The sequence below is a fragment of the Babylonia areolata genome, chromosome 2 (assembly GCF_041734735.1).
Source record: "Babylonia areolata isolate BAREFJ2019XMU chromosome 2, ASM4173473v1, whole genome shotgun sequence".
NCBI classification, from domain to species: Eukaryota; Metazoa; Mollusca; class Gastropoda; order Neogastropoda; family Buccinidae; genus Babylonia; species Babylonia areolata.
In genome coordinates this window covers 66007739-66031421 of record NC_134877.1, presented here as the reverse complement: position 1 = coordinate 66031421, position 23683 = coordinate 66007739, and the positions used below count along the sequence as shown (strand labels likewise).

The window sequence follows — 23683 nt, the reverse complement described above, 5'->3', positions numbered from 1 at the left end:
GTAGGGAGTGTGAGTGATTCTGAACATCCAAATGTGGGGTACTCTTTGCTCTCAAAACAGCAGACGTGGCAAACTTTTGCCAAAAACTGCCTCAAAGACATCTGCCTGGGTGTTGGTGACAAAAAATGGATCACAGGTTTTGCCCTCTCAAGCAAGTGTTACTCCAAACACTTGTAAAAACTGACCTCACACTGACCTAAATGAACTTGACACAACTTGAGAGACAACTCAAAACAATATATTTACATTCATGTATACAGATGAGTAAAATAAAAATAAAAAAACTGATGACTACAATCACCGTGTGCAAATTCCTTCATCAAGACTAAAAGTCATTTATCCACAGATCTCAAAATTTGTCAAAAAAAAAAAAAAAAAAAACAAGAACAAAACCCCAAAACCCAACAACAAAGAAACAAAAAACAATGAACAAAAAATGATACACTCGAGACATTGTCATCTTGGAATGTCTTCAGTAACGTTTAACATATCCAAAGTACAAAATCTAAAATCAAATAATCAAACCAGCACTGAAAACAAAATTTCAATAATTTCACGTCAAACAAGTGCAAGGGATACAAAGATCAGTCTCAACCTCAAACTGTCTCCTTACCTTGACCCAAGGTCGCATGTCCAGGTTGGTGTCCAAGGGTGGACCAGTTGATCCCCCGAAAGAGACTTTCCCCGTGTAGATTGATGGGGTAGAAAGACCAGTTGAACTTGACACCAGAGGCAATGATCTGTTTTACATTGAAGGGAAAAAAAACCCATGTTAAAGGTCCTATTTCCTTGTGCCATTGGGGCAGTAAATTGATATTCACTGTGTCTGGGGTCTGCAGTGGAGGGTGGGTACCAATCTTCTCCTTCCCCCATTTTAACGCAACCCTACCCAAGTCAGGTACCCATTCAAGGTCGGGTGGAGTGAGGGAAATCAGAGTGAAGTGCCTTTCCCAAAGACAGAACACTACGTTGAAACATGGCCTCAAGCCCTGATCATTGGTAAACACTGGATCAGAAGTCCAACGTTTCAGGGATTCTGCCATGCTGCCCCCACTTCTTTAACATTATCCACCATTAATGATAGGCTGGTCTTGGTACTTCTGTTTGCCAGAAAGGGAAAAGAACACACACTCTCTCTCACCATTATTATATTATATCACACAATCAGTAATCACAACAACATCACATAAGCTTACACTTGTCATGCTAGTTCAACAGATATGTTTGCTGCAATGAAACTTCAAACTCTTTTGTTCAAACCAGTCACAAAGTCATTTAACACCCTGCCCCTCCCCAAAATGGTTTGAACCAGCCATAACTATCAATTACACCAACAGAAAAAAACAACACATAAATGAATGGGGAGAAAAATCACCAATAATCTCTTCTGACAGACATACCTTGTAGGTTTAACAAGCAGCATGTTTTCCAAATGAATGGGGTAGATCTCCCACCCAGTCACAATCTCTCCATCCAGAGTCACATTGTCAATCAGGCCCTGTTCACAAGAAGAAACCTTCCACTGTAAGAACAGGTGCTAACGGTTCAGTCCAAACACCTATAAATCATCTTTCTGCTGCGGATAAAATCATCTTTCTGCTGTGGATAAAATCATCTTTCTGCTATCTTTCTGCTGTGGGTAAAATCATCTTTCTGCTGCGGATAAAATCATCTTTCTGCTGCGGATAAAATCATCTTTCTGCAAATCATCTTTCTGCTGTGGATAAAATCATCTTTCTGCTATGGATAAAATTATCTTTCTGCTGTGGATAAAATCATCTTTCTGCTGCGGATAAAATCATCTTTCTGCTATGGATAAAATTATCTTTCTGCTGTGGATAAAATCATCTTTCTGCTATGGATAAAATTATCTTTCTGCTGTGGATAAAATCATCTTTCTGCGTGGATAAAATTATCTTTCTGCTGTGGATAAAATCATCTTTCTGCTATGGATAAAATTATCTTTCTGCTGTGGATAAAATCATCTTTCTGCTATGGATAAAATTATCTTTCTGCGTGGATAAAATCATCTTTCTGCTGTGGATAAAATCATCTTTCTGCTATGGATAAAATTATCTTTCTGCTGTGGATAAAATCATCTTTCTGCGTGGATAAATCTGAAACTTTACTGTCTTTCTGTAATGCAAAAGTGTTTCCAACCTGAAAAACGTCTTTTTAGCAGTGTTGTCAGTGACAGTCCAAACTGTTTCCAACCTGAAAAACGTCTTTTTAGCAGTGTTGTCAGTGACAGTCCATCATTATTTTCTGTCTTCTCCTCCATCCCCCTCCCTCAACAGTTCCTTGGAGGACTGTTTTAGCACGGCCATTGGATCTTGTTTTTGCATCATCATCATCCCCATAACACTGACAATTTTTTCTTACCTAGCCACACTTTTTGACACAATGACGTGAAATTAGTTTTTTGTATCATCCTCATAATAATGACAATTTTTCCTACCATGCCAGAGTTTTTGATACCATGATGTAAAACAACTGCTTGCATCTTTGCATCATTATCATCCTAATATTCAGGTATTTCATCTGCCCATGCATTAATGCTTGTTTTTTTGATTACACAGATGGTGACATTTGGTCTAGTTCCTAGTGTGGTGGGGGTGACTGTGTTGTTCACATGGAATGTTTTTTTGTTTTTTTTTAGATTTTTACATGTGGTTGTGATTTTTGTTCAGAGTGTTTCTTTTTTATGTCATATCTTACTTGTGTAATGTGCCTTGAGCATTATTGTGTTTCAATGAAAGACGCAATAGAAATAAACTATCATTATCATCATTACAAACAGAAGACAACACAACAAACAGCATTCCCCCCCCCCCCCCTCCCCCCCCAAAAAAAACTCACTTTAGTCTGGAAGTTCATGGAGGTGGAGAATCCCACACGACCAGTGTTCTCCACAAAGATGTCCAGGTACTGCCCCGCCGTGCCCGAGACGTTCACCTCCATCACCTTCTCCCTGTACAGCATCCCCTGGGGCAGCTGGAGACCAACAGCAACAGTGAACAGAACAACAGAAGGAGGTGGAGTTTTCTTTAACGTCCCCGTCACACACACTGGTGATTGTAGACATTCTTTCATTTCATTTAAGCATTAAGATTCATGTTTGAATAAGGAACAGACTAATAAAAACATTACTAATAGGAACAGATTCCTGCTGCTACTTCTACTCCCTAACACACACGCTAGATAAACTAGAGCTGCAAACTTCACACATAAACAGACGCACACACACAGATACACATGTGTGTGTGCATGCACACACACACACACACCTGTATGTATGCATACACACAAACAAACACTTGTCTTTTGATGCTGTGTGTGTGTGCGCGCACACACACACACACACACACACACACAGAGCATCAAAAGACAAGTCACCCATGCATGCACACATTTATACAGATAAAATGTGATTGCAAATTTGACTGGGAATCATTCAGGTAAACTCTCGCACACACACACACACACACACACACACACACACAGCATCAAAAGACAAGTCACCCATGCATGCACACATTTATACAGATAAAATGTGATTGCAAATTTGACTGGGAATCATTCAGGTAAACTCTCGCACACACACACACACACACACACAGCATCAAAAGACAAGTCACCCATGCATGCACACATTTATACAGATAAAATGTGATTGCAAATTTGACTGGGAATCATTCAGGTAAACTCTCGCACACACACACACACACACACACACACACAGCATCAAAAGACAAGTCACCCATGCATGCACACATTTATACAGATAAAATGTGATTGCAAATTTGACTGGGAATCATTCAGGTAAACTCTCACAAACAAAAATAATACAAGATATGATAAAGAATTCAGGGAATCCTGTCTGTTAATTATCAAATATAACAGCTCTCTTGCTTCTCAACACGTCAAACTGACAATGGAAGGCTGTGATTTGTTCCTCAGGGTCCACTCCTCACTAACTGTTTTCTTCTCTTACTACAATCTCAAGAGATGAAACCTCACCTGTCTCTACCGATTTCAATGCTTTAGTCATTCCAAACGGTTAGTATGGAGTGAAATAGTTTCCATTTCACACCTCTTCCAGAACTGCAAATGCCCCCATTCTTTTCAGCTTCAAGTGAACTAACCAAATGGTAACATGACTGACAGACAAACAAATGGGCAGACAGACAGACATGTACACTGACGGGCAAAACAGCCAAGCGGATAAAGCTGATAAACATGAGCATCCTGGGTTCGAATCCCCGTCGAAGCGCTTGCTGGGTAAAGGGTGGAGATTTTTCCAATCTCCCATTTCAACAGATGTTAAGGTCGGCTAGTGCCTGAACCTCCTTCATATGTATACACACTCACTGCCACCTGGTTTGGTTGTGGGGGTGCTGCACTGCTGAAAGCATCACCAACATTCTCCATTTCTGGTGGTTGTGGGTAAGTCTCTGTCCACTCAGTGATGTTGTCTGCCTCATTTTTTCACTGTCTGCCTTGTTTCCTCTCCCCCTGCACTGCTCCCAGAAGGATGGTCTTGTGCAGCCCATTACATCTTGTCACATGGCCATGCCATCTCACAACAGATGGAGACAGTGATGGCTATGTCAGTGTGAGACAACCGAAAGGGCCTATGCTGCCAGTGACTTTGGAAGTAAATATTGTTGGGGGATGTGTGAAAGTGAATATATATGTGTACATGTAGAAATAAGAGACAGGCAGACAAATGGCACACACATAAAGTCCAGAAAGACCAACAGATTAGGACAAGCAGGTACCACAGGCTTCCAGCAGATGTGACCAAACAAAATTCTATACTTTTTTCCAGACCAGCCTGAAAAATTTCCATGCCAAGCACAAAACCAAAACATTTTTTTTTTTAAATGTCAGCTGCACTGTTAGTGAAAGAGACTGCTGGATATCCCAGCATCAGTGTTAAATTTTCATCACTTTTTGTTTCTTTCATCACTTTTTTTTTCTTTCTTTCTTTGTTCTTAATGCAACAAGCTCTTTCTTGAATAAATGGTACTAGACAAGGGTTTTATAAAAAAAAAAATCCAAGACTTTTCAAGACCCTGAATGTCAAAACATATTTTTTACAAGACTTTTTCAGCCCTGGGAATGGTTCTCTCGTTTTATCCAAGACCTTTTCCAGCCTCCCGGCACTCTGTACAAACCCTGAAAGTAGAAGAAACAGGCAGACGGATGGATACACGGGACAGAGCGAAATAAGATGGACAGAGCAGGACAGACATATACCAGGATGAGAGGTAATGATAATGATGATGAAGACGATGATGAATAACAACAACAACAAAAGGCGGCACACACTTGATCCACCATGACGTAGCCTCGGTCCCGGACACCACTGGTCATCAGCAATGTACTGGTGACAGACTTCTTCAGTTTGTGGCGATACAGGATGAATCCGTAATACTGGAACAACACCACAGAATTTTGTGGCACACGTTATATAATAGCTATTTACACCAAGTGAAACATTTTACTTTCTCGCTGCAGATTACACGATTACAAACATTAGCATCATTCATCTTACCAACTGTGCAACAGTTTCAGTTTCATGGATGTGTCAAAGCATGCAGGCTAATCCATACAAGCTTCACCACATCAGCTTAACCCACTCAACCCTTGGCAGTTTACAGCCTTGGCAGGTTTCACTGCCGTATACATGCAGGAAAATGCAGAAAACATACTCAAATCGACCAGATTTTCCTCCAAATTGACACATGTGGACACAGCTGGTAATACTGTAGAAGTCAGTTCCCTTTGATTGCAGTTTATGGAAATGTACAAACATGGAAACCATTTTAACGAAACAAATTTTGATGCCTCAGCATTTTTTTTTTTGCTCAGGCGTAGGGTTTAATGAGCAGATGTCTGAACTAACACATGAACCTATTGTGATGGTCAACCCTCAAGAGCCTACCCTAGATTTTTAATAAAAAATTGTAAGTGCATGCAAGAAATGAAAACAGATAGTTAAGTTGTGAAGCAGGAAAAGTTTGATCCACACAGCCATGCTGACTGAAGGTTGCTACTTACATGCTTCACCTCCTCCATTGACAGAGGGTAGAGGGACGTGATCGGCCCTTCAGGACACAGCGTGGACAGGGCGTCCTGCACCGTGGACACCTGCAAAACAACCATCACTTCATGAATAAAAGACGCCGTGACAAAGTAGTTAGCATCCCGAACTGATGACTGTGAGGACTCAGGTTCAAACCACATCAGATGTGGGTTTCTTCAGCCTGTAGACGGCTGCTACCCGGGGTGGAGTACACCACGGGTTTACATGGGAACACTTGGACAAGACAGCTGAGGGTCATCCACTTCACAGATGCATCTTTGGGAGTGTTGCTCAAATTTCCCGACCAACACCACGGGTGTCTGTATCTCTGAGCCTGGTTGACGCTGCAGTATATCATGAGGGTACTGCCTGTCTTGCAGCAGCAGTCCCAAACCTAAACGGACCTCTACAGCAGCATTGTCAGTTATCACCCCCATCATCATTTGTCATAAATAAAGAAAACAGAATGTCAAAAAATTCTGGGACACAAAAAAACACCCACTAGATAAATGAAAATAAAGACCACCTCATCAGATTTGCCTGAAAGCATCTGTGACACCCAATGCAAATAACAGTAAACACTTAAAAAGAAATAAATGACAAAAATGTCATAGTCATAGCCAAATTCTTTGTATATAGATGTAGAATCAATAAAATAAAGCCAATATTAACAAATATTTATGAAAGACATCAAACAGGCATATGAAAAGGACAAGTATGCTTTTAATGTGACAATGGAGCAAAACAAATTTGTGCAAAAGTGAGCACTTTACGTATGTCTCATGCAAGATTCTTTACATATCATCGTGGAATCAATATGTTCATGAAAATGTACTGTTCTGCCTACATTATCTTGATGCAGAATTGTCAATATTCAGTGGAGTGATGACCTAGTGGTAATGTGTTCGCCTAGGAAGTGAGGGAATAGAATTTTCTCCTCTACTAAACTTTGACTGGTGGTCTAGACTAGTCATTTGTTGAGATGATAAACCAAGGTCCTGTTTGTAGCATGCACTCAGCACATGTGATAGAAACCACTGCAACAAGAGAGTTGTTCTGGCAAAAGTGTGTGTGTGACTGTGTGCATGTGCACGCGTATGACTGAAGCCTGATTGAGTTTCAGTTTCAGTTTCAGTAGCTCAAGGAGGCGTCACTGCATTCGGACAAATCCATATACGCTACACCACATCTGCCAAGCAGATGCCTGACCAGCAGCATAACCCAACGCGCTTAGTCAAGCCTTGAGAAAAAAAATTAAAAAAAAAAAAAAATATATATATATATATAGATAGATAGATAGATAGATAAGCGTACATACACAAATAAATAAGCCTGACTGAATGACACAGGATATCAATAATGAGTGCCTAATGACACTTCTCAGTCTGCTCTACCCAGGTAGGCAGCCTGTTGTGCAAATGACTCTGTTTGGAGCTTGGTCTCTGAACAAGGATAGATGTATCATATCAATCAAACAACAAAATCCAGACTGTTTGTGATTTAAGACACAGGTTTCCTACAAGTTGTCCATACTTTTTCCAAAACCCTGCCTAACATGACCTAAAAACAAAGCGTAAACACAGCCTACAAACATACAAGTATCCACAAACACAAAAACACACAATCACCACACACAAAGTGAGAGGTACCAGCCACTCTGGGGAAATGGTTAGCTTCCCGGACTTTCGGCAGGGAGGACGCAGATTCAATTCCCAGCGGAGGTGGGTTTTTTGGCCATCAGCCTTCCAAGAGTTCAGTGTGCTTGGGGCTTAAATGGGAAGACTGGGACCACAGAGTCGAGTATCATCCACTTCACAGATGCGTCTTTGCGTGTACTGCTAAAATTTCCTGACCAACACTGAAAGTGTCTGTATCACTCTGGCCTGTTTAAAGGCTGGATATCTTTGTGAAAGGAAGCCTAGTGTACAGCCTTGTCACATAGTCCCAAACCTAAATGGACCTTCATAGCAACATAGTCATCATTACCATCCTCTTCCTCCATCATCAATAAAAAAAATTTCAAATTGTCCTGAAGACTGTGGCTTTTCATGCCCTGCTCTCATGGTGACCTCAGTTTCAATCCAACTCTGCTTCCATGCTTTGGAAGGGAGAGTCCTATCAAGGTCTTCGGTGTTGGCAGATTCATGGGGGGGCTGTCATTGGGGGACGTAGTGACAGTCTCCACTTGGGGGATGATGCTCACTCCACGACAAAGCTTTTATTGTAGTCAGCTGGGGTCTTAGCAGATGGTGTCCTAAGTATGTTACATCAGAACTGGCACTACTGAACACCACCAAAGTGACTCAGCAGCAGAGCAGGGTCTTCTCTGGTGTGTGGCATCCTGGCGACCTAACATCAATGGTTCCCTGTTAATTGCTGATGCTGGGACCACAACAGACAAATCCAGGTGTGGATGTGTCAGGGGGGTTTTGAATGAGCAGCATGGGAGGAATGCCACTGAAACAGTGCAGATCATGGGACAGCAAAAAAAAAAAAAAAAAAAGAAAGAAAGAAAAAAAGAGTGAGAGGCTGTGTGAAACAGAGTGGGAGGGACAGTATGGAGGCAGGGTGTGTGAGGAGAGAGAAAAAGAATTATTGAAGTTGAATACTGAAATAGAATTATGAAGAGCCAATAATAAATATGATACCACTAACAGAGAGATGGAAACAGACAGAGGGTGGGGAGGTGGGGGTGTGGTAGGGGGCTTAGGGGTGTGGGTGGGGGTGAAGGAGGCAAAATCTTTTTCAATCCTCTAGGTCTGCTGAAAGGTATCGTGAAAATTCCAAGACTTTTCCAGAACTTGCAGGGTATAAAACTTCTTGTTTTTTCGAAGATGTTTTCTAGCCCTGGAGATAGTCTTGCTATTCTTCCCAAGACTTTTCCTGACTCCCATGACTCTGTGGGATCCCTGCTGATACTTACAAACGCCATTGACTGCGGCCCATAGTTGCCTTTGGGTGAGATGGGAGGGATGGGATCTGGTGGCAGTTCTCGGTACTGCAACACACAGAAACACAGCTTTGTATGAGCGTATGTTCAAATACAGGCAATGTCAGTTTAATAAGCTGGATCATCCATGCATCGAAATTCTCATATCTGGAGACAAACAATCTACTGTTATGACTTTTCCAATCACTGAACAGTTCATTTTGCTTGATTGCTTGAATACATTGTTACTTTATAATTGCATAAACACTTCAGAATTTGTAACATCTGTAACTGTTCATAAAAGTTCATGTATCATGCATGATATAATACACATCTTCATTACTGTAATTTTGTATACACTGTGGAGACATGCTGTCTCTAGGGACAGAGAGTAATACAACACATATTTATGAATTGCTATTCTACTGTTATGACTTTTCCAATCACTGAACAGTTCATTTTGCTTGATTGCTTGAATACATTGTTACTTTATAATTGCATAAACACTTCAGAATTTGTAACATCTGTAACTGTTCATAAAAGTTCATGTATCATGCATGATATAATACACATCTTCATTACTGTAATTTTGTATACACTGTGGAGACATGCTGTCTCTAGGGACAGAGAGTAATACAACACATATTTATGAATTGCTAATGTGGATGCCTTTATCATAGAAGTACGGTTTTCCATCAGTTTTGACAGACAGATAGTTTTGTTCCATTCAATGTCATTAAAAAATAACTGGCATGAAATATATTTTTTCATCTCATCGTACAGGTCCAGTTATCAAATCATGATACACACAAAGAGCCATGCTTTCCAATTTAAGGACAACCTTTAAATCATACTGTTCCTTGAAAAACATTCGCTCAGTTTTAAAGTACAGAAACAAAATGACTTTTCCATGTTTGTGACACAAATCATGTGTCTGGGTTTGTTCCAATGTACCTTTTATTTACCTGTGTGCTAGCTGAATCGGTAGCGTAAGCATCACTGACTTGAAGTTGTGTACCTTGTGTAATGGAGAGAGTTACCACTCTTTACTATTTGTTAATCATATCGTCTCCTGGCCCATTATCTGTATAATTTCCAGTGGATAAACTACCGAGGCAACCATGTATTTGTTCTGTATTGTCCATGTGTTCTGTGTGGCTTATTCAGGATTAAAGAGGCTATGCCAGTCTTGAATAAAAGCTAATTTGTGTTTGCACATTTCTTCTGTCTTTGCTGCTGTGTGCACATGTCAAATGATAAGGACAGGCCCGGCGCTTCCTTTTTGAGGAAGTGTCTGGGTTTGTTCCAATGTACCTTTTTATTTACCTGTGTGCTAGCTGAATCGGTAGCGTAAGCATCACTGACTTGAAGTTGTGTACCTTGTGTAATGGAGAGAGCTACCACTCTTTACTATTTGTTAATGATATTGTCTCCTGGCCTCATTATTTGTATAATTTCCATGATAATATCATTGTAAAGTCCCAACAGCACCTCTTGCCTCAAACTGCTCTCAAGAAAAATATACTCCAAAAACACAACAGCAAATGGTAGAAAGTTTCCTCTACACAGGAATGAAAGTTTGAACTTACTGGAATATTTCACCACCTTCCTTGCTGAACTGAGAGACCACCGAAATATACAAGTGAGTTTTAACTTTCATTTCTGAGTAAAGGAAACTCTCTTATAATTCATGTAAGAAACAGGATTGATATAATTTTTACTTAGCAAGTTATGAGGTACACATGTGCCTCTAAGTCTTAAAAAAACAAAAAGAAGAAGTTCAAATTAATACACAATAAACACTATTGTTTCAACAACATAATAATTCAGAAGTTTATTCATATTGTCACTTCACAGCCAGTCCGTACTTCCAAATAGTCTTCTCAGTCTAACAGGTAGGAACTGCAGAAAGTGAATGCATTCCTTTACAAAGCCGAACACATAAATAAGGAAAAAATCAGCTTCGATAATTACCTTAGAAATGACGTCACGTATCGCAAGATATTTTGGAGTGATGTCCCCTGATTCATTGAGTGGCGCATCATAATCGTAACTGGTGGGGACTGGCATGTAAGGAGGATCGTTGGCACCATTATTGTAGCCAAAGTTGGTCCCTCCTTCATACATATACCTGCACAAACAAACTCTCTCTATGAACCTTTTTTTTCTAACATGCGTAAGTCTTTGGAAACAACTAATAACAATGAAAAAAGAAAAAAAAGGTGCTACATGCTCTGAGCCAACACTTTTTTAGAAGCCTAAATTCCACAAATCTAAACATAAAACACATTTCATATCACAACACTCCTGACTCTTCTGAGGGTGATTGTGAATTCATTTTGATTTCATACTGTGTCAGTCTGCTATATGAAGCCTGATAACCAACAAGCTCAACAAATAAAAAGTATGCCAATCAAACATCCCTTTTCATCCTAACCTGACTGCCACGACAGACACCAGCAAATAAACAAGCAACAACAAAAAAAGAAAAAAAGAAGCTGTGGCTCTGGCTCTCCAGTGTCAGTGTTTATTGTCATAAGCAGGTGCCTTAGTAGGTGATATATTGCGTGGGTTGAATCAGAAAAACCACTACTGAGCACTACTGAAGTGACTAAGAAGCAATGCTGGGTTTGTTCTGGTATGTGTGGCCTCTTCTCAACCTAAAAATCCAATGGCTACAAACAAATGACTCAGAGTTTCTTCTTCACTTTCTTGTTCAGCATTTGCGGGCTGCAAATCCCACGTTTACTCATGTATATCAGTGGGCTTTTACGTGTATGATGATTTTTATCCCGCAATACAGGCAGGCAATTTCTGTTTTTTGAGGTGTGTGCATGCTGGTTAAGTTCTTGTTTCCACATCCCATCAAATGCTGACATGGATTACAGAATCTTTAATGTGTGTATTTAATCTTCTGCATGGTTATACACACAACAGTGGTTTAGGCACAAGCAAGTCTGCACATATGTTGACCTGGGAGACTGGAAAAAATCTCCATACTTAACTCTCAGATCAAACTTAGAATGAGAATCCAGCACTCTAATCACTGGGTCACCACATCCATCAGCTCCGTGTGTGTTAAGCACATTGAGTCCGGTGTCTGACCAAGGATGCCCAATATAAAAGTATCAATGATGAATAAAATAAAAATGACGATAATGACACAGACTAACAGCACACTGACATGTTGACGTTGGCACCATATGCCAGCAGCTTATCCAGTGACTTTGCAAACTTGATCAGGTCCACATGTGCATGACCCTGTCCCCAGTGGTCCAGCCAGCCAGTGTAGAACTCTGAGTTCACCTGCACACAACATTTTTTGGTGCTGTGCTGTGCTGTGCTGTGCTGTGCTGTGCTGTGCTGTGGTGTACTTTGCTGTGCTGTGCTGTGCTGTGTTGTGTTATGCTGCATTGTGTTGTGCTATGCTGTGTTGTGTTATCATGTGTTGTGTTGTACTGTACTGTACTGTACTGTACTGTGCTGCATTGTACTCTCTGTCACAAAAAAGACTTCTCTGTGTGAAATTCAGGCCACTCTACTCAGGGAGAACATGTCACTACAGTCCAGCAACACCATTTTTTTTCTTCTTTTTTTTCTCCCTCCACTTGTTGGGATTTTTTCCTTATCAATACGGATTTTTTTTTTTTACAGAATTTGCCAGGGTCAACCCTTTTGTTGGTGTGGGTTCTTTCGTGTATGTTAAGTACATGCTGCACAAAGAACCTTGCTTTATTGTCTCATCAAAATGACTAGCAGCCAGACCAGCCAGGTCCAGAGAACTGGGAGAAAATACTGGTGAGCAGGGGATTCGATCCTGTGTGCTCAGATTCTCTCGCTTCCTATGTGGACGTGTTACCACTAGGCCACCACTCCACACCAACACGATCCTGGTCAGATTCACTTTGACTGGCTTTTTTTTGACAATTCAAATTTCAACATCCTACTGGGTTTCCGCAGATGTGAGCAAACAAATTTCCTTCTTTTTTTTTCCACAACATTTCCAAACAAGACTGAAAATGTTCCATACTATTACAAAACAAACAGCCAATTTGAATTTTAAAAAAATAATTGTGTGCTATATAACTGCTGAAAGAGACTGGTGGATATGCCAACAGCAATGTTCAATTTTCATCAATTTTCTTCTTTCTATTTCTTTGTGTGTGTGTGTGTGTGTGTTTGTGTGCATGTGCACGCGTTTCCATATATACGAACATAGATGCATATTCAAGCACACATATATGTGTGTGCATGTGCGTGTGTGTATTCTTATTCATGAGCAAAGCAAACAAAAACTCAACAGATATCACTCACCAATGGCCCATGTGGTTCAAATTGTCTCTGAACCTTGAACTTACTGGCAGGATCATCTGCAACCCACATGTCATGAGCAGAGTCAGAAGATGAAACAACAACAACCTGCACAGTCAGCTGTTCTGTATGAAGTGTGTATTGTGTGAGGCAGTGAAATGTGGTGATCAGCATTTTGACTGAATGGTGTCACTGCACTGCATTGAGAGATTGAAAAAAAAAAATGTAGCAGGTAATCTTAATGATATTAATGATGATAACTGTTACATCTATGAGCACACACACATGCACGCACGCACACACTCGCACACACATACAGAGTCACATACACACAAAGTCACAAACACACATACACTCACAGCCACATACACACAAATTCACACACACACACACACACACACACACACATGCACACACACACACACATTCTTTCTACCACTTAGGGTGAATAAAATCCAATATAGCTGTCAACATGCCAGTCTGTCTAATTCAGTATCTGTCAGTGAACATGATGCATACTTTCAAGCCCTAATCAGGTGAGCTCAAATGCATGCACACATTCATATACACACACACAAATCACCAGGACACACACCCCAACAACATCTATTACCTGTGATACCAAAATCAATAGTGGCATAGGCCCCTTCAGTTGACCCACACTGAACATCATCAACACTGCTTCCATCTGTTGTGTAGATGATGATGTTGTTGCCCAGTGTTGTGCGTACTTTTTGGTACAAAAAACGCATGTAGTAGTGGTCACAGGCAAAATAGCTTCCATATTCGTTTTCAATCTGAAAAACATACATATACTGATAAGGTTCAGGTTAAAAGCTTAAAAAATCCTACAATTTTTACCTGCCACCGGGGTGGTGATATAAAAATCACTGTATCTAGGGCTGGGCTTGGCACTGGAGGGCAGGTCTCAATCCTCTTCTTTCCCTGTTTTCACTATCCCCAACTTGACTCCCCTGATCCTGGTCCACTGATCCAGTCCCTTAAGGCCTCCCTCGCAACCCTTACCCAAACAGCCCCAACAACCCTCCAGTGGGTGCCTGCCCATGTAGGCTTCCCAGGCAACGAGTGATGCAGACCACCTTGCTAAGGAAGGAAGCCAGCTCACACAGCCAACCATTCTTGCCACGTATGATGAAGCAAAAACTCTCCTCCGCAGCAGATTCCGAAGAGGCTGGGTCACCCTGAATGGAGGCTACCAGGCACACCAGGATCCCATCAGGACGCTGGAGAGGAGACACCAGTCTACCATCTACCGCCTGCACACAGGACACTGCAGCCTCCGAGCACACCTGAAGAGGATTGGAGTGGCAGCCACATCCCTATGTAATTGCGGCCAAGCTGACCAGACCCAATCCCATATTCTCCAAGACTGCCCCCTGTACGAGAAGATGCGGCAGCAGTCCTGGCCTGGGGTGTGGACCTCAACACCAAGCTCTGGGGGACGGTAGCCAATCTTCGCCAGATGTCTGAGTTTGTGGCATCCCTTGGACTTCGACCCTCACTGCGCAGCTGTCTAACGCAAAAGAAAGAAAGACTATCCCCAACTGAAGTCAGGTACTCATCACGCCTGGGTGGAGTGAGGAAAATCAGAGTGAAGTGCCTTTCCCAAGGACACAACGCTGCAGAGAAATGGCGCCTCAAACCCTGCACACTGGTGAACACTGGATCAGAAGTCCAACGCATCACCCACTCTGCATGGCACCTCGTGCAGATACAGTGTGCATTAGAAGGATAAAAACTAACAGTAGAACTCAAACCTGAAATCAAATATTTGTGCTGCTGTAGGACTGTACAAATGTAATATCACAAAAGAATAAAAACTATAGTAGTACTCAAACCTTAAACCAAACATTCTTGCTACTGTAGACAGAATAAGTCTCAAGTCACTCAAGCTACAAACTCAATCACACACAGACACACACACACCAAGAAACAAATCCAGCTTCTGGTGGAGATCTATAGAATGATCTTCCACTCACTCTGAAAAGTATGGTGAATACAAATGTGTTTAAGAAAAATCTGAAGAATCTTCTCAGAGAAAATTATCAACAGTAATACAAGTCTTGATCTATTATTCTAATGTTTCTTTTACTAATTGTGAAACATTCTGCATTAGCTTGTGTTAGCAGTGAATTTTATCATATGAGAGAATATGTGTAATTGAATAGGAGGGACATGGTGTATTCCTGCTTGAGCATGTGTGTTCATGTGTTTCTGTGTGTGTGTGTACGTGGTGTGTGTGTGTGTGTGTGTGTGTGTGTGTGGTGTGTGTGTGTGTGTGTGTGTGTGTGTGTGTGTGTGTGAGAGAAACAGAAATGAAACTGTTTATTTCATTATCACACTATTCTTACACATGTATGGATTTTTTGTTGTTGCTTTCCATCCTTTTTCCTCTCTCTCTCTCTCTCTCCCTCCTTTGATTTTATTTTTTCTATTTTTTCATTGATGGCTTGATGTAAAAAATTTTAAAAAATTTAAGCAACTGTTGCTTCTTCAATTTGCCATCATGCAATAAAGTTTTGACTTTGACTTTAACACACACGCACGCACACACACGCACACACACACACACACACACATACATACTCAAGTACTGTGTCTGTGAACCTTGCGCTACAACAGTGTAAGTATACTTACGAAAACTAATCTGAACAAAACAAGTATAGAAATTACGCCATCTGGGATCATTCTTTATGAATGTATTTGCATAAATTAAAGCCTCTTCAAAGATAAACAACACAGAGAAAAAAGCAAGCACAAGTAAAACCCCCGAAGATCTGTGGGAGCGAGCGGGACAGGAACCAGTGGCCAAGCAGATAATGTGGAGGAAGTGGGGCTGGATCGGACACACCCTCAAGAAGCCAGCATCCAGCATCACACGCCAAGCCCTGACCTGGAACCCGCAGGGAAAGAGGAAGAGAGGCCGGCCTCGCAACAGCTGGAGGTGAGATACCGAGGCAGAGCTGAATCAGCAAGGGACCAACTGGACTGGAATGGCCAGAGCAGCCCAGAACAGAGTGCGATGGCAAGGGGTCGTCGATGGCCTATGCTCCACCAGGAGCGATGGGCAAAATGAAATGAAATGAAGTAAAACTCCCAGAGCAAATGCAAGAAGAGACCTTTCCCACTGGCTAAGAAATCAGGCAAGTGCAGAGAAGATGCTGTTGTTCAGTGACTCACCAAAACAAGCTCAATGTTCAGCTTATATCAGAGACTGACATATGCTCACAGTTGGGCCAACAGCAAAGCGAGAGACAGCCATATGATCAAAGGTTTCTCCACCTGCAAAGGGAATTCATTTACAGCTTAGTCTTTAGGGAAGGAGTATGACTCTAACTAGGAGGCAAGATTGTGCTGGCTCTTAGTGCTGCAGCCTTGAGGGCTAGTTGGCCTTTGGGGACCATCCAAACACTGACTAAAGCCCTCTTGGCTGAGAGAGTGAGGATGTAACTTAGGAAAGACACTATCCACAATAATCAAATTCTAGCCCAGATAGTTGGGAAAGCAGCTGCCTCCTCTGCTGTTCTGATGGTCATGGTCGGAAATGACTGACTATCTTACAGACTCACCTGCACCATAGCAATGGGTCCTCCATTTTCGTACAGGTAAGGCTGGATGACTTTCAGTAGTTGGGTGAACCATTTATCCACACGTGAGATGTATGCTGCAAGAAGAGAGTCACAATATTACTGAATGGATTTTGTGTTACTTCACTACAGGGACGACATGGCGACATATGATCATAATTGTTTTACTTCCTAGGAATCAAACTCTTGGGGTTTTTTGGTCTCCACTGTTGAGGTGAGAAACATAATTAATCAGTGCAAATAAAATTCCCACAAAAAATAACTGAATACCCACCAAAAGACACCAATAAGATTGAACAAAAAAAGAGTTCATTTACTTTATATTAGTTACAAACTAGAACATTTAATATAAAATTTAAAATATGTCTTAATGCTCTTACAAAGATGTCTTTATGCTCTTACAATTTCATCCAGAAGAATACAATAGAATAGAACAGAAAATGTCTTTATTATGAAGTGTTCCAGGCTCACAAGGTACATTGGGGGGAATGGTACATAAAAAGGTACAAACATATATCAAAAATCATACACACAGATACAACAGAATTTAGGATACATACATGTGCATATCAATATAAGAACTTGTGCACACTCACTCACACACACACACACACACACACACACACACACACACATGTTTGAACATAAGCCGACTAGGCTCCTACAACGTAATCCATCCATCAAAGCCGCATATTACATGTGGATGGGGCTGACGGCTAGATCTTCAGGTAAATGGTTGTTGATCACACAATTCTCTTTCATCATACTGGATTTGTTCGAGAGACAAGGCACTGACTGCTGTGGGGGAAAAGCTATCGGCGAAGCAATTGCTTATCATCCCTATTCTTCTGTATTGTCCACCAGATGGGAGCATTTCGAAAATCCCAAAAGCTGGATGTGATTCATCCTGGCTGATTGATTTTGCTTTTTTGAGTAGCTGCTTATAATATATGTCGTCTAGAGAAGTGAGATCAGCCCAAGTAATCTTGGTGGCAGTTTTTTTTTTACGATTCTGTTCAGGGCTGCGACTTCTGCCTTGCAAATGTTTCCGTGCCAAACAGTAATAGTGAAAGTTAACACACTTTCAATGACCGCTCTGCTCTGAAGTGTACTTAGATCACAGGATTATCATCCTGATTTGTAAAACAATTTGCTGCTTAAAGATGCATAAATCAGGTATGTAGCAGGGAATCACTGGCTGGCACTCTAGAACATCACTGTCCTGTGTGTGTGTGTGTGTGTGTGTGTGCACGCATGCGCGCGCACATGTGCGTGTGTGCATGCATGTGTGAGTGAGTGTGTGTGTGTGTGTGTGTGTGTGTGTGTGTGTGTATGTGTGCGCGCGCGCGTGTGTGTGTGTATGTGTGTGCGGGTGTGTGCATATGCATGCACATGTGTGAGTGTGTGTGCGATAGTGTAAATGTGAGTGAGTGTGAGTTAGTCAATGAGCTGTAAGTGTGTGTGTGTGTGTGTGTGTGTGTGTGTGTGTGTGTGTGTGTGTCTGTGTGTCTGTGTCTGTGTGTGTAAGTGTGTGTGAGTATGTGAATGTGTGTGCATGTGCTGGAGTGTATGCAAGAATGTGTGTGAGAGAATGAGTGTGAGTGTGAGTGAGTGAGAGAGAGAGAGAGAGAGAGAGAGAGAGAGAGAGTGAGTGTGTGTGTGTGTGTGTGTGTGTGTGTGTATGAAAGAGTATTAGAGAGAGAGAGTGAGATTGATTGAAAGCAAGTGTGTGCATGTGTGTGTGTGCATGTGTATTTTCATGCACAAGCAAACACATTCAAGTAAAAGTAGATGTGTGCGTATGTGCATGCTTGAGAATGTGTGTAACATTTCTAATAAACACAAATGTGCATAAATGTGCAAACATAAATCAAAATAAAAAACACTTCATAAACCTACATGGAAATCAATTATTTGTTACTTAAAATACTTGTTCAAATCAAACAAGATATAAAAAGAATCACAGAGGAACTCACATTGATCAGTTGTACGTAAAATCATATGTTTGTTCTCAGTCAGCAGCCATGCAGGGAAGCCACCCTTAGAACAGAATAACAACAAGTGTCTAGAGGAATACTGTTTGAAAGACTTGCTGTGCTTTAATTTTTTTGTTGTTTTTTTTTCCAAAATGGCACCTGCTTTCTTACAATGCACTCTGACAAACTGAGGAACACACACTAACAAAGTACCATGTATGCACAAAGATGTTTACACACATATACATGTATATATCATAAAATGATATATATGTGGGCACACACACACACACACACACACACACACACACACACACACACACACATTTTCATGAACAGACACATATATAAACACTCACACAAACACACTCCACAGTGGTTAGAGTTGCAGACTGACAGCTGGGAGGATGTGGGTTCAAGCCCCATCTGAAGTGGGGTTTTTTCAGTTCATAGCTGTCTCTTACCCAGAGCTGAATGTGCCACAAGCTCCAATGGGAAGAATAGGACCACCCAGTCGAGGCTCACCCACTTCAAAGATACATCTTTGTATGTGTAGCTAAATTTTCCTGGCCAACATTGCAGGTGTCTGTATCTCTCAGCCTGGTTGACACCTGGATGTTTTATGAGAGTACAGCTTTGTCAAATAGTCCCAAACCTAAATGGACCCACATAGCAGCATCTTCAACACCCCCAAAATTAAAAAAAACAACAGTTTCTGAGGCAAAAAAACACATAACACACAAAAACAAACACTGCTCCCCACCCCTTCCACACCCCCACCCGCACACATACACCATAGTGTACTCACAAACTCCCACTCTCCACAGATGTAGGGGCCCATTCTCAGCAGGACAACCAAGTCAGACTCTTTGGCCAAAGACAGGAAACGAGGCAAGTCAGACGCTCCAGTAAACGTGAACTCACCGGGACTTATCTCATGCATGTTCCACGGAACATAGCTAGAGCAACATTAAACAAAACAGCACCCTGTTGTTAAAGAAGTGCAGACTGCATTATTATTATCTTACAAGTAAAAAGGGGCAAAATCATTTCAGACTGGTCAACAAATACATGTACACACACCTGGACACAATTCTAAAAATTATCAACTTATAAGAGCATCATGAAAATAAAGCATCAGAATGACTGCATGATTTTGTTCAGTCATGGTAATTTTGTTCTTGTCTGTGGGAGTTGCTGATTTTTGTAATACTGAAAAGTTTGCAGCTGAGGTTCAGATACCGCTTAAAAGATCTGCACATCTGATCTTAATCAGTTAATGTTAAAACAAAGTCAAATATAAGGGAAAAAAATCACCAAAACACCAATACAGAAATCTGTATAACATGGAAATACTCCTTCCTATGTTTCATTTTATCAACAAACAGAATTTTAATATGGGTATTTTGTTGTTGTAGCTTTCGTCTGAAGTGTAGTACAAAAGGCATAACATGGACTCCATCAGTTCAGATCTGGAGTAACACACACACACACACACACACACACACACACACACACACATACACACAACACACACACACACACTGACACAATAATTATATAGCAGGAGGTATATTGTCATAATGACAGGAAAATCTTAAAAATCAAAGACTGAAATCTCACGTCTGGACAGCATTGAGACCCCCAATCCTCATCTTGTTCATCCTGTCCTTCCAGGAATCGGGGTGAACACGGGTGTAGTGAAGGCTGCCAGACACATAGCGAAAGGGCTGACCATCCTTCAAAAATGTGTCCTTGTTGTAGTCAATGGTGAAATTGCTAGCATCACTCTGAAAATTGAAATAAGAGTATTGTATTGTACTGCATTGTACTGAGTCTCTATTACTGTACAACAGCAACAAATCAGAAATATTTTGGTGTCACATGTTGAATGATCTGCGTATCAAGATAAATGAATAAATAAACAAAAGATTTTTTTTAAGAAAAGCAAAATATCAGATTTTGGTAACCAACAACTCATATTTTAATTGATGGGAAACACTTATTTTGTAAAAATTGTAATAACATTCATCTAGAATGCATTAATATCATCATATATTCATACATATATATAATAATACAATACAATATCATTATGATTATAGCATTAATGATGATGATCATTTAAGTCCTGAACAGAAACATGCATACACACACACACTTTAAAAACAAAAACAACTGAACTATAAATCACTGTAAATACTATCTTCTCTTTCTTATTTTCATGTACACATTTAACCAGTAGAGTGCCTGTAAGACATAGCTGATCTCCTACAAAAAGTATTGCCATAGTGCCTGTAAGACATCCATTGCATGAAGTCCTGCATATGTTCTGATTTTTCCTTCATTGGAGTTTGTTTCAATTCACATAAACAGTCTCTGAACAATTTGTTTGATGTATCAAGATTATAAAAAATACTATTTAAATAAACATTCATCAGGTACAAGACCCCTTTCTTCTCGATAATAATTTGCTAACTGACCACGTGATACGCGCATGGAAAAGGGGGTTGCATCATGTGCAAAAAAATGCATTGAAAACTGTGTCCAGTAAAGCAAATAGTCACAGTCAGCAGATTTACACAATTCTGAAAGCTCTGCTTGTGATTATGGACAGCTTTCGCGATGGAGAAGGATCTCTCTTGTCTGATGATTGGTTTGAAAATGAAGGTGATTGACAATGACAGTGACGAAACTGACAGCCCATTTGATGATAATTCAGTCCATCTATTCAATCAGACAGCATTTTGGAACAAGTGGCTATGACTGACACAATACGTGCAGCGAGTGTTGGAAGAAGGGCAGGAGAGGGAGAGGAGTGATGTAAGACGATAGGTCGAACGACAACCAGAGTTCATGAAGGGGGCGTGTTTTTTTAGGAATGAGTGTGCTCACATTTCAATGCAGACTGTAGGATTGACAACCGCCAATGCTCCACGATTTTCACGAAACGCAGGGTGGAACCTGCACTGGACGTGAAACATGTGCTTTTTGTTTTCCACACTTTTTTTCGCTGAATCAGATGGTTGACTTGTTTGAAGAGGTGGCAAGCTGGATGCACAGCAGACACTTTAATCAGCCTACGTGCAACTTGAAAGGAGTGAATGTCATCAAAGAACTTCACACTCTCACACCCTGAACGCTCTTAGCTGTCGAAAAAGCTTGCCAGCTCAGTTTCTGAGACCGTGATTGATCTTTTACATTGACTTTACCCACCTTTGTCATTGTTGGGACAGTGATTTACTTACATGTATGCACGAGCTGTGATTTGCTTTTATAAACTTATAACAGTTTTAATTTCTTCTACAGGTATAATCTGACAATAGCATGCTATTTCTAGCTGTATTTTGTTTCTTTTCTCTATGGATGTTATTATGTTGAGGTGGAAATAGACTTTTTTGTTGCACAAAAAATATTATCTTGACTTTACATGCCTGAACAGTTTTCTACAATCAAACTAATTTGGTAAAAGAGCCCAAAAGCAGAATCTACAATCATTTTCCTTCACAAAAACGTTTACTTTCTTTCTGTATCACCCACAGCTTTTGTGCTAGAATTTTTTGTGGTCTTATTAGGGAATTACCCCCGATTCCTCAAAATTCCCTGGCAAGGGGAGAGCACTTTTTTTTTTTTTTTTTTTTTTTACAAAATTCTCTGGCACTGAATTGGTTAACCTGATAACATGCCATCTTAACTGATTCTTAAGGGATTCAGCTCAGTTTCAGTTTCTCAAGGAAGCGTCACTTCTTTCAGGCAAATCCATACGTACACTACACCACATCTGCTTGGCAGATGCCTGACCAGCAGCATAACCCAGCTTGCTTTGTCAGGCCTTGAGTGCATATATAAAGAAAAAATAAAATTTTTAAAAAATGTATATATATGGAGAGAGAGATCTGTGTGTGTCTGTATCTGTGTTTATGAGACAGAGAGACAGAGAGAGAGAGAGAGAGAGAGAGAGAGAGAGAGAATTTCTTCTACATAATTTTTCCAGAGGACAACGCTCGTTGCCATGGTTTTTGTTGTTTTTTCTCAGTGCGCCTGCTGCGTTCTGCACACGTTTATCGTCTCATCCGAATCACTAGACTCTCAGTTTGATTTTCCAGTCAAACTTGGGAGAAAGAAAGAGAGTGCGATTCGAAAGACGTAAAAGTGCACCCAAAGACTACACACTTACCGTAATGGGCAGTGCAACAAGACATAGCAACATCAGACAAACTCGTTCCGCGTTCTTTTCCGCCATTTTGATCACACTCACGTGATCAGAAAATTACAAAACAAAGTGAGGGACATAACTATGTCAGCGTCAAGCCGCTTTCACTTACCTCCCATTTCTTCCCTTCCTGCTCCGACAAGGAGAACACACAAAAATTGCCTTTGATTGTTTGAGAACACAAATAGTCAGTCCCATCACCCCCGTTCGTTTATAATTATTTCAGAATATTCATTTATAAATCTTCAAGTGTGTGCGTGTGTGTGTGTGTGTGTGTGTGTGTGTGACTCTGGGAGGACTGTGAATGAACACATGTGCCTATGTACACTTATGTGTATGTTCATTTGCATGGATGGATTTGGTGAACTGGCAATGTAAATGATTGTAAAGTAAAACATCAGTTATCTCATTGATTTTTAATCTGAAATAGGAGGAGTTTGTATTATACTCCATGTTTGGTGATACATATACTATGTCAAACTGATGCATTTGAGTTTGACATGGTACAGTATATAACACCAAACAGCTCTTTAGATCTTGGAATATGTTCACTTG

At 40.7% G+C, this 23683-nt stretch overlaps 1 protein-coding gene across 1 annotated transcript in view; it reads right to left on the bottom strand.

Moving 5' to 3' along the window:
* LOC143276476 (beta-galactosidase-like) overlaps positions 1-23180 on the bottom strand; it is a 32038-nt gene extending 8858 nt beyond the window's left edge. Inside the window, exons 1-15 of the mRNA XM_076580990.1 lie at positions 23093-23180; positions 20539-20705; positions 19724-19874; positions 18916-18979; positions 16922-17016; positions 13945-14128; positions 13335-13390; positions 12205-12326; positions 10995-11151; positions 9015-9089; positions 6067-6156; positions 5335-5439; positions 2860-2994; positions 1401-1498; positions 614-740 (exon numbers count right to left, since the gene is read on the bottom strand). Of these exons, the coding sequence (XP_076437105.1) occupies positions 614-740; positions 1401-1498; positions 2860-2994; positions 5335-5439; positions 6067-6156; positions 9015-9089; positions 10995-11151; positions 12205-12326; positions 13335-13390; positions 13945-14128; positions 16922-17016; positions 18916-18979; positions 19724-19874; positions 20539-20705; positions 23093-23158 (1692 nt within the window). The 5' untranslated portion in view covers positions 23159-23180. The remainder of the gene's footprint in view (positions 1-613; positions 741-1400; positions 1499-2859; positions 2995-5334; positions 5440-6066; positions 6157-9014; positions 9090-10994; positions 11152-12204; positions 12327-13334; positions 13391-13944; positions 14129-16921; positions 17017-18915; positions 18980-19723; positions 19875-20538; positions 20706-23092) is intronic.
* Positions 23181-23683: the final 503 nt, after the last annotated feature.